The following is a 12,760-nucleotide window of genomic DNA, read 5'->3' as shown; positions in this document are numbered from 1 at the left end:
CATTTTTTTTGTAACTTATATCTGTAACTCATGTTTTCATTTCATTTCAATTTGTCCTACATAATGCTGTCTAATTGATCTTGCCTATCTCTGAGCACACTGTACTCCTGGAAAATTCCTCATGCCTCCCACTACTTTACAAATTAAGTGTAAACTTTTCAAGTGGGTCTTCACGATATAACCCGAACCTATATTCTCAGCTTTATCTCTCAATGTTTATCTGCATTACTAATATATGAACACATTTAGATGGAAATTTGAAAGTGATATAATTAAAATTAGAATGTCTCCACTTTACATTATTAAAAACAATAAAATCAAACCACAATAGTCAATATGCCAAAAAAATAATAATGGCAAAAGTAGAAAGGTAGTGTCACCATAGAAAGCATTAAGCAAGATGACAGAAGCAAGAACCAGTAAAACTAATCATATAAATTACTAAAGCAGAATGGATTGAAAAGCAAAATTATCCTAAATATTGCTCTATAAAGGTTACAAATACACATCTAAAAAATAAGCCAGAATACTTAATAATAAAATGCAAAATTAGGGGTTAGTCTAACAAAAAGACCAGGTGTTGATATTAGCTCTAAAACAATACATAGGAGAAAATTGTCATTATATTAAAAAATATGATCAAAATGGTCAATTAATAATTGTGAGTCTCTATGCACCGAATGACATGACCTAGAAATATATAAAGCAAAACCCACAAATTAATTCATGTTGAACTAAACATTTATTTGCTCAGAAATTATCTATGAAGCAAAAGTTGCAGTGATCCTGTTTGATAATTACATGCAAATTAAACAAAACCTTTTAACAAAAATTCATTTTTCTCTAGCTTTGTTGAAGTTTAGTTGATAAATAAAACTGTATATATTTAAAATGTGCAATGTGATGATTTGATATATGTTTACATAGTGAAATGATTACCACAATCAGGTTAAGTAAAACAACCATCATCTCATGTAATTATCTTTTTGTGTGTGTATATGGTAAGAATGTTTAAGATCTATACTCTCCTAGCAAATTTCAAGTATACAATAAATTATTACCTATAGTTACCATGCAATACATTAGATCTCCAGAACTTACTCATCTTATAACATAAGGTTTGTACCCTTTGACCAGCATCTCCCCCATTTTACCCAACCCCCTCGCCCCACATAACCACCATTCTACAAGCTCTGAATTCAACTTTTTTTTTTTTTTAGATTCCACAAATAAGTGAGATCACATAGTATTTGTCTTTCTTTGTCTGCCTTATTTCACTTAGCACAGTGTCCCCTAGGTTTATCTATCTTATTGCAAATGGCAAGATTTCATTCTGTCTCATGACTGAAAAATATTGCATTATATATGGAATGAATATCTATCTATCTATCTATCTATCTATTCATAACTTTTTTATCCATTCATACATTGACAGACACTTAGATTGTTTCTGTATGTTGACTATTGTGAATAATGCAGCAATGAACATGACAGTGCAGATATCTCTTTTGGATACTGATTGTCTCCTTCAGATTTATACCTAGAAATGAGATGGCTGAATTAATGGATTTGTTTTTAATTTTTTAAAAAAATCTCCACAATGTTTTCCAAATGGCTGTACCAATTTACATTCCCATTAACAATATATAGCGTTCCCTTTCCTTCACATCCTTAGCAATACTTGTTATCCCTTGTGTTTTTGATAAATGCCATCGTAACAGGTAAGAGATGATATCTCATCGTGGTTTTAATTTGCATTTTCCTGATGATTTGTGATGTTGAGCACCTTTTCATTTCTCTGTTGGCCATCTGTATACTTCTTTGGAAAAATGTCTATTCTGGTCCTTTGCCCATTTTTAATTGGATTATTTCTGTTTTTTTTTTTTTCTTTTTTTGCCATTGAGTTGTATGAGTTACTTATCTATTTTCAATATTAACCCCTTATCAGAGATATAGTTTGCAAATATTTTCTGCCATTTAGTAGGCTGTCTTTTCAATTTATTCATTATTTCTTTCTCTGTGGAGAAGCTTTTCATTTAGCTGTAGTTCTAATTGTTTATTTTTGCATTTGTTTCATGTGCTTTTGGTGTTCATATGCAAGAGAAATCATTGCCAAGACCAATATCAAAGAGTGCAACATATTAAAACTGCCAAAATTGCATTCAGAGACTACTTGGTCATTTTTCAAGTTTGCTTTTCATTGTAAGTGAGAAAGAAAAAACTCAATTTGCTAAAAAAAAGGAGAAAGAAACAAAATAAAATTATAAAAATCAGTCAGAAAGAATAGTTAACAAAGAAAAAGCTAAAACTAATGACTTAGAGAACAAAAATGATCATCGTGAATAAATCAGAATTTGTAGTGTGTGGAAAAACAACTATAAGGGAAAAATTTAACAGGGTCAATCAAGGAAAAGAAAAAAAAGTCTGGTGCATGAGAAAAGAATATAACGACAGAAGCAGAAGAAATGAAAAATATATATTTCATACAACTTGATAATAAATTTGAAAACCTCATTAAAATCATCTTTTCTAGAAAAATATAGCTTTACCATATTGACTCAAGAATTAGAAAACATTAATCATGCAAAAACCAAAGAATAAACTGAATAAATTTTAAAATGTTTTTCTTCAGAAAAGAGTCAAGGTCAAGCTCTCTCTCTCTCTCTCACTATATATATATGGTGGTAAATGCCCCCATATATATATATATATATGGGGGCATTTACCACCATGTTTATACACTTATGACAACTTTTATCCAGAACCTCCTTTTCAAGATTGCATAGCAAATGTAATGACTTCTGGGGCAAAGGCTGGGCACATTTGCTAGAAGTTTCCATAAAAAACTGGGGCTTTCCTACATTCCAAGTTCATCAGCTGCAATAAAAATTCCTTGTGTATGTAGCATCCATCTGACCACTTTCCCATTATCCCAGGAGACCTGGAGACAAGGTGAACCTATGCAAACATGAAGTTCACACTGTTGTTGTGTAGGACATAATAAAATCTCTGCTTCTCATTCAGGAGTTTCATGCCTTCTCCCACATCTGTGAAACTATGGCAGGCTAACTTGTTAGCTTGCAAGTGAGGTAAAATCTCTAACTCCTCACATATCTTGATAGTATCATGGAAGAATTTCTAAAAACTTTAAGGAACTGAAATGTGTTATGCTATTTAACGAAGAAAAAAAAAGAAAACCTTCTTATTTGATTTAAAAACTGTTGTAAATCTCTGATACCAATATCTTGAACAAAGTACAAAATAGAAGAACTATAGACCAATAGATATTCAGCATTAAATGGTTGCAAATTGAATCCAGTAATGTATTACAATTTTAATAAAGCATAACCAATTAGGTATACTTAAGAATGCAATCTGATATTTGGAAACTCATACTATAATGACTTTAATTGACTAAAAGAGAATAATCATATATTTATGCTATTACTCTGCAGTGGGGAGGGGAGAGGAATTTCAAAAGTGGCAGTCCCACTAGGAAATTAATGTTACCTGGAAAAAGCATAACATCCAAAGTGTGTTCATAGAGTATTATCGCAATAATGTTAAAAAATACCAATGTACATAAAAACTGAAATGGATTATGGCCAAGTGATTTTAATAGATGCCTCTAGGTAGTTTGGGGGGAAAAAAGCTAAAATGGTGATTGGTTGCTAGTTCAAAAAATAAAAAGCCTATTCAAACTTCATGTATAGTGCTTTAATGTAGTGTTAGTAGAAATTCTGGGACATATCTGCAAGATGTAACATGATGCTGGAGAGAGATGCAAAAAGAAGAGAGGCTTCTTCCTTGTTTAACAGATCATGCTCTAAGTAAACATCCAAAATACATTAAATTTATATTTGGGTATCACTTATACCCATGCTACATCTTTCCTTCACATTCTAGTGTTACTCTCTCCTGATTTCTAAGTACCTACGATCATTGCAGCACTGGGTCTGTGCAAAAACTTGAAGGGTTCTCCAGTATAAAACTAGCAAGCTTTTGCTACCAGTCCTCAGATTAAAATGTTCATTCCTCAAAGAGGAATGATTTGAATAAGTTGCTTTAAAAAAGCAATATGATGAACCGAATTAATATTATTACATGTGATTAATGCTTAATCCTATCAGAATTGTTAAAAATATTATGCAAACCATGTTCCTAATTTTTAAAAATTTCATGTTATTTTAAAATCTTTTCGTGGCAAGAAAATTAACATTAAGGCAAATTATTCTTGCCTAGGAGGTTCACTGCGCAGTTCTAAATGTTTCCAGGTTTTTCACATATACATTTCCCACTATTAAGATCACAGAATACGTAATGGCTTTTATTTTATTTTAATCATATCTAATGTATCAGGTCACTGGGCCAGCAACAAAATTTATTGTATGTAATTTGTGCATTGTTACTAAATTCAAGTTTGTTTTTCACATCTTCCATCTTTCTGCTGATTGCATCTTTAAAATTGAGGCTAGGGTTTTGGTCATCCAACACTGAGTGCCCTGAACTAGTTGTGTGAATGAAGTGATGAGTGGACAATAGGAGAATTATTTTTAAAATTGTAATAATCTTTAAAATTAGTTCAGAGATTAAATTTGTTTCTGATTTTTACTATTGCTGTACCTGGCTGTCTAATGAGGCAGTGAATCACTGTCTCTGTATTAAGCTAAGAATTTTCCACATGAAATGGTCAAGAAATGATTTAATAGCCAAATATGGGACTATTGTAAGTATTTCCTGAGAGTGAAATATAAATATGAAGCCAAATAAAAACTAATAAATTCTACAAAATATTGGGAGATTGTGTCTTTCAGACTCAATTTGGAAATTGTTCTGTCCGCCAAAGATCCAATGTAATCCATTATACCCTTCTCATATCATACCCTAAATTATAGGAAGAAGAACAAGGATATAGAAAGAGCAATAGAGAAAGGCACTGACATAGAAAAGCAGTGGGACTTCTGAGGATGGCTAATAATAGATTAAAATACCTGAAACTCCAGTTTTGTTTGGATCTTTCCAGTAACAAAAAAGGAAGATCAGTAACTAGAGCTATAGTGCTTTGATGAATATGCTATACTGAAATTTTAATCTTAATTGCATTTGCAAATTATAGGCAGTTAATAAAAACTCCATTTAACATTTAAAAAATCTTCCATTTAAAGATATCTAATATGGAACTACCTACCAAAAAAGGTAGATTTTAACTCCAGAACTACATTGTATGCTATCTGAAGTCTGTATATATTTTTTTCTTAAACCATTTTATTGGCTGTTTGTATTTCTAATTCTATGGCATGTTTTCCTACATCCCCAGTTATTTGTACTGTGGCCTTTATAGTCTTTTATTAAACAATTCCTTCAGATGATCCATAATTGTGATCAATTCCTTTGCCCAGAGGGGACACTCCAGATTAGTAATACCACATCTATAATGATGCCTAATGAAACTTGTTTCTTTATGAGAATGCTTCATATTACATACATATTTACAAATTTTTATCTCATCCAATTTCTAAACAGGGATGAGAATAGTGTTATGAAAAATCACATTGTCTTTCCACTATTTAATGCCAATAACTGATCATAATCATAAAGAGTGTCACTAATGATGAGATAAATCACATCTAAACTATGCCTGTTCAAACTCTATGCTTCTGGTCACATAGGGTAAATGCATAACAAAGAGCTATCCAAGAGCTGATAAGAGACAATTTCATATAAATTGAAGATTACTTGAGAAGTATTATGCAGATATTTAGCAGAATCCTTAATTGCTAGAAAGCAATAGACAATGTAATAATTTTCATCTAGAGAGAACAGACTAGATGGCAAATTTCTCATGCATTATCAAGGAGAGAGGGAGAATGAGAAAGAGAAAGAAAGGGACAGATTCAGCTTTTGCATACAACATAAGTATTCAACTAAAGTATCAGGCTGGCGCAGTATGGAAAGTATCTCTGAAATGCTCCTGCTTTCAGGCATTATCATGCATGTGGGCAGCAAAATTACCAAAAAAGCATATGTTCATCCATTTATTCATTCAGTCATTCAATGACTATTCACTGAGTGCCTCCCTTGTGACAGACACAGTTCTGAGCTTTTAGGATACAAAGAATGTGACAGAAAATCTCCTGTCCTCACTGACAATACGTTAGTATTGCAAGATGCAGGCAGACAACAAACAAGTAAAAACGAATGAGCAAAACAAGATAGAGACTCGTACTACAAAACCATGTGATGTGACAAGTGGCTGGAGGTAAGTACATTTCAGAATGGGATGGCAGAGACAAGATTTTGGATGAAAAAAATACAAATCTCCATTTCTGAGAGGCTAGTTATACAGGATTTTTTCTTTGTCTCTCTCCTGCTGACCATATTTTGCCATTTCACTAATTATTATTGTTCCATTAAAGTGTTGAAATGCCAGTCAATAAATGATTATTGAGATCCCACTGTGTTCTCAGCACCAGTACGATTGGAAAATGTGGTTGAATTCAAGCAGCTAATCCTACTGCTGTGATAAAATATGAGGCAGAGAATGATGCTTAAATCAGTAAATAACTTAAGCCTTCTCTTTTTGAGGGGTGCATTTGAGTCTAAGCCTCCCTAGTCCATTCATATATCACAAATCTTGAGATTTAGCCATCAATGTTTCAGGAACCTCTCCAAGAGGAGGCATCATTTATTGCCACTAGATGGCACCAATTATTTTCATATTTTTAGGCCCCCTCCTCCCAAAATACCCTTTTTCTATGTAACGGCCACATTTAAAATGGAAGAATATTACTTAGCATTATTATTAATAAAATTATTGTTCCTTTATTAATACTTTTCTATAGGAAGGATCACAGAAATAGCACTATAGATGGTATGTTCATTCACTGACACATTTGTTTGTTTAATGTATATTTGCTCCATTTTTTAAAATGAATTAAACAATGTCTTTGAAAATGTAAAAAGGAAGAAAAGTAATTGAGTATATGAATATATATAATAATTGGATATATAAACATCAGGATCAAAAATAGCTTGTAAAAATACACTATGATATTACATATATCTTTAAAAGTTTTTAAGTTTTTAGAATTTAAACCTTTGCTACTTCAAGATGAAAAATGAGTGTCTCAGACTAGCCGCTATTTTGACTATCACTATATTTCTTTCATTCTAAGACAGTATAAAAATAATACTCACTTTCGGGCGCCTGGGTGGCTCAGTTGGTTAAGCAACTGCCTTCGGCTCAGGTCATGATCCTGGAGTCCCAGGATCGAGTCCCACATCGGGCTCCCTGCTCGGCAGGGAGTCTGCTTCTCCCTCTGACCCTCCTCCCTCTCATGCTCTCTGTCTCTCATTCTCTCTGTCTCAAATAAATAAATAAAATCTTAAAAAAAAAAAAAAAAAATACTCACTTTAATATCTGCCAGAGTTTTTTGCCTCATGGTAATGAGTGTTCGATATCTCTGTTCTTCCTCATAGAGTCTCTCTTCATAGATTTTTTTCTCACTTATGAGATGATCAAATACAGCTTGTGCATGCTCCCTTTTATATCTCATGGTTAAAAATTCATTTCTATGAAGAAAGAATTGTATTTGCAACTAATCAATTCATATTTTATTTTTTAAAATACATTTGTGATACATTTTAAAAGAGCCAATATTTAAAAGTCTTAGAACTGAATGGCTTTGGAAAAATTCCCCAATCCTTTCCATAGGCCTACCTCCATAGAGCTACTTCTAAATGATCCAGTTGGAAGAAAATCTCTGGAGAAATTTAGTGGATTCTCTTGGTTGCCTACCCAGCGTGCTTCTATTTTGTTGTCATTCTAAAAGAACCCCTCCCTCCATGCAGCATATAACACCAAAGATATATTCCAATTAAATTAAGCCAATTAGCATATGGTTAATTATTTAGGAGTGAACATATATATTAATATAGCCTAATAAGATGAAAGACAAGGGCCTAATTCCATGTAGAAAGACTCAATATCCACTAAATGTAAATGAGTCATGTTTTCAAACTTGATGACAATGGATGTAGTGGAGAGAGAAAAAAATGAGTACCTAGTGTTGAGCTGCTGATTCACTAATATCAATCAACTCTGCACCTTACCCTACCCAAGGGTTCCTGTTATATAGGAGGACACATTTCCCTATTGTTCAGTTTAAGCTGTTGTGTGAATACCTTTGTTTGTGTACATGTGTGTGTATTTTGTCATTTGTAACTAAGTATATACTGACACAGAGGTTAAATGATTTTTATTTAAATAAGGAACAACACTAATAGAAAAAGCATCAAAAAGTGGTTAAAACAATAATGAAAACAAATATGCTTTAGAAATAATTGTCAGAGTTGATCAGTAACACAGAGTGCAGAATAAACAGAGCTGCAAAAACTCAGCACTGTCTTATGTTACCCATATTTGTTTTTATCTCTGCTGGTATAGAAAATTGAGTCATTTGCACAGTTAGCTAAAAAGGCAGCAGGACTAAAGTTTTTGAGGGGCTGAAATGTTAAAGTGCTCAAATATAATATCTCATTTAATACAACAACCCTATGGAAGAATAATCATTATAGCAATTTACAGATGAAGAAACTAAACTTCACCATAATTAGCTTATGTAAGCTAATTAGTAAATAACAGAACCAGAATGCAAATCCAGTTTTGTCTTATTCTGTTTGATTCAGCAGCTCAACACTAAATACTCATTTTTTTTTCTCTTTCTCTACTATGGCTATTATCAGAAATTTGAAAACAACATTTTTTGTTTACGTTTTTAGATGTGAGGCTCTCCTTCTAAATAGGATAAGGTCCTTTCCTTTTATCTATATGTCTTGCCCATGTTTTTTCCACTTCATCATTCATACCAAAAACATCCAAAATTCTTATGTGATATCCTATATAAATATTCACTGATATCAATATTATGGAACATAGAAACCATGAAATTCACATGGGGAACAGCTAGTATGACCAGAGCCAAAAAACTCTCAAAGTTGCTTCCAGCAAACATCACTATATCTTGACCACATATACTTTGTTCTCTACACTAAGTATTTTGAGATTGGATTATATTCAACACAGCATTTTTATTAGTTAACTATACACACACATACATTATATAGGCTATATATGCTTTTATGTATATCTATACATGAAAATAGTGTTTCCTTTCTCATAGTGATAAAAAGAATAAACTCTGAAGTCCTATGGGTCTGGGTCTAAATCCTTTCACATCCTAATTAAGGAACAGTTGCAAAAATTAGAGTCAAGGACAGCTTTAATTGCTATTATTCTAATCACCATATTTTAATCATTTTGCATATGCAAGTTTGTATTTCTAAAATTATCTTCAGAAACTTGAAGGTACACTTTCCCATTTGTCATTTCTTTGTCCTTCTTGCTGTCTGGGACTAGGCACACTGTGGGTTCTTAATAAATAATGATTAACTTGATATAGTCATCTATTGAAAATACCAGTAGATTATTACTAATATAGTTTATTTGCAATAATCTTCCTTTCCAATCCTAGTTTAGTGAGTCAATATGCACAGTTTTAAAAGCACACACTGGAACAAGATGGACCTAAACTGGGGCTGGCTCTAACCACTGATTAGCTGTACAAAGACAATCATTTAATTTCCCTGAGCTTGTTTCCTCAGTATTCATATTACATAACTTAAGAATTTGCTGTGAGAACTGGATAAGATAAAGTACACAGATTGCCCACAAAGTGCCTGGCACATTAGGAAGTCAATCAATAGTAACTTTAAATATTATTTGACATTATCCATCACCATTGTTAATTAATAGATCTTATTTAAATCAAACTATAATTCCTAAATGTGACCAATGTATATCCTTCCCGTAGTCCTTCAAGCTCTGTTCTCAATGTATTACAAAATAGAAAAATAAGAACCAAAAGGAACAAAGGAAGAGAATGTAAGTTCTAAGTGAGGGTCTTATGGAAACACTAGAGGCCTTAGAGTATGATCATTCTCTGAGTGAAAGATCTTACTAACCCTTGTTAGGTATGTCCCTGATTAATAAAGGGACTGAATAAGAGCTTTCTGAAGACAATAAATACGAACAAATTACATAAGGTTTTGTAGAATATCTATTTCTAAAGGATTACCACAAAACTTATCAAAAAAGTTTGGGTGAAAAACCATATATTATTAACCATGTCACATGAGTGAGAAATACTGAAATGAGTGGGAAAGATTATTAATTTCATAATTAATAAAAGTTCTTATACTTGGAAAAGAATAAACATTCCCAGTTATTCAAATAAGAATAGACCCAGGGGAATAATAAAAAATGAACACAATTTATGTTTGTTTGTTTTTTATGTAGGCTCCAAGCCAGGTGGAGCCCAATGTGAGGCTTAAACCTGAGATCAAGAGCTGAGCCCAAGAGCCACCCAGGTGCCCCCACAATTTACGTTTTTAAACCAAAATTATCAAATATCACATGTGTACTCCACATCAAATAATGATGGAAAATAATGGACCATTTTAAGAATAAACCTTAAAGAAATTTGGTCTTATCTCTTTTACAAATAATATATTGAACATTTAATATTTTGATAAAATTTAAGTACTTACTTTAAATTCCCAAGTGTCTGAGCAAAAGTAATATTTTCTTTCTCTTTTTCTTTTAAGTTCTTATTCAACTGATTTATTTTTGCATGATAAATAATGGTTTTACTTTTAGTGTTCTCTATTTCTCTAAAAGTTATTGAGCATTTTTCCTGGAAAATAAATTCAAGGATGTTTTATTTTAAATACTAGAATTTTCAAATCCTTGCAACTTAAGGACACAATTACATTTGGCCATGTAAACAATTAAAAGCAAACAGTAACTTATTATCAGTGTAAGTAACAACTTAGATTTATGTTCTTTCTCTTCTCCATAGTTACATCTGATGAGATTGTCTAAAAAATGGTTTAGAACTATATAGTCTCTCTTCCCACAGCTCTCTTCCTCTTTCCCTTTTCCCCTCTCTCCCCTGCACTGTCTTCCCCTCCACATGCCCCCATACAAGCACACCTTAAAGGCATGTCCTTTCAAAATATAAACATGTGGATGGGGCACCTGGGTGGCTCAGTTGGTTAAGCGTCTGCCTTCAGCTCAGATCATGATCTCAGAGTCCTGAGATCGAGTCCCACATCGGGTTCCCTGCTCAGTGGAGATGTCTGCTTCTCCCTCTACCCCCTCCCTGCTCATGATCTCTCTCTCACTCTCAAATAAATAAAATCTTAAAAAAATATATAAACATTTGGTTACTGGTTTTCAAACATGTACATTGAAGGTGGGCAAGGATATACATTGTCCTGATCTTTCAAACAAAAGAAATTAATATTTAATACCAGTACACTTTCCCAAGGCTGACCTATGCAATTCCAAACTGAAGATTTTATTTTGCATCTAGTTTTTGCATGATCCTTTCATGACTGTTGATGTTTATATGACTGAATGATTTACTGATTGGATGACTGACTTACTGAATGCTGTTCCCCACATTTGGCATTGCTTCTAATTAGTGCTACTCTTCCAAATGATTTTAGATATCAACTGCTCCCCTTGCTCCTATTTTCTCCCACTTCCCCCCATATGCTCTCTGATTCTTTCTCTACTCTTACAGATTTCAAGTAGAAAGGCTAATCTTTTATATTTATTTTCCTATAAAAATCTGCTATTTGTCCACGACTTTCAACACTGGGTACTGTATTTGGATTTTCATACCCTCCCTTTGTTTCTTTCTTTTTCTGAAAGTTCTAGAATTCGTCTACTGATAAATGAGGGTTTTTTGGTTTGCTTGTTTTTAATACCTGAATGTAGTTGAAAGATGGCTGACTAGGATTCTTCAGTGTGACCAATAGGATACTATATTATTACTGGGAGAAAAGTCAGTCCCCCCAAAAAGTGTGAAGAGGTACAAGTATGGAATAAAGTAAGTAGGTAGGAGTCAAAGAGATGGGCAACTCTGGGTACAGCATGCTATCACCGAACTTGAATTTTTTAAGTCAGATTCCATAATTCATGCCTTAATCTTGAATGAAGATTCTCACAGCAAAGTCAAAAGACATCAGAAGCAATGGTATCAACAACTTAGACCAGACCAGTCAATTCAGCAGTTCTAAAGGTGGTGTCAAAACATCTACACTAAACAAAAGAAAGAGACAGTGTGCTTCCTGCAGACAGCAATGAAAAGCAAAAAATGGTATTTTGCCACTCTAGTAGGTACCATCAGTGAGGCTTTGGTAAATGTTAACAGCATAACCCCTTCCATGGCATCAAAAATATGAGAAACATCATTATGGTAAGCTGAGTCTAGAGAGAAGTCGTTAGATGTTGTATGTCAATCAGGAGTACAAATCTGCACATCTGCAGTGAGCAGAAGACTGGGGAACCCCCCAATAGCCATTTGTAAGTCTTTTGATAAATGCTGAAGGGCCACCACAGCAAATGGGAATAGAGGCAGATTTATTTATTTAAGATTTATTTATAATTTGACCATTCTTTGGCTTATTTTTTCTCTAGCCCTGGGGGACACAGGCATCAGTAATTTGGAGGCTTTCCAACCTAAGGGTACTTTCATGTCCAGACCTGGAAGAATCTAAAAATCTGAATTGCAGTTAATTAATGTTTTAGTATACAACATTTTTCATCATTTCCTTATCCCCCAAACTTTCAAGTCACATATTTAAAAAATATTATGTAATAAAGATTATATTCAGATTCTAAATTATTAAT

General features: G+C 33.0%; 1 protein-coding gene across 1 annotated transcript in view; it reads right to left on the bottom strand.

The window, feature by feature from the left end:
- Positions 1-12,760, bottom strand: part of CCDC178 (coiled-coil domain containing 178) — a 397,121-nt gene that overhangs the window by 252,893 nt on the left and 131,468 nt on the right. The window contains exons 16-17 of the mRNA XM_064578794.1: positions 10,609-10,754; positions 7,413-7,572 (exon numbers count right to left, since the gene is read on the bottom strand). Coding sequence (XP_064434864.1) covers positions 7,413-7,572; positions 10,609-10,754 — 306 coding nt within the window. The remainder of the gene's footprint in view (positions 1-7,412; positions 7,573-10,608; positions 10,755-12,760) is intronic.

This window comes from Mirounga angustirostris, unplaced genomic scaffold (genome assembly GCF_029215605.1).
Source record: "Mirounga angustirostris isolate CCGP_5_RB_7025 unplaced genomic scaffold, mMirAng1.0.hap1 SCAF_14, whole genome shotgun sequence".
Taxonomy (NCBI): Eukaryota; Metazoa; Chordata; class Mammalia; order Carnivora; family Phocidae; genus Mirounga; species Mirounga angustirostris.
The sequence above is the reverse complement of the archived record's forward strand: the minus strand, read 5'-3'. Positions and strand labels throughout refer to the sequence as shown.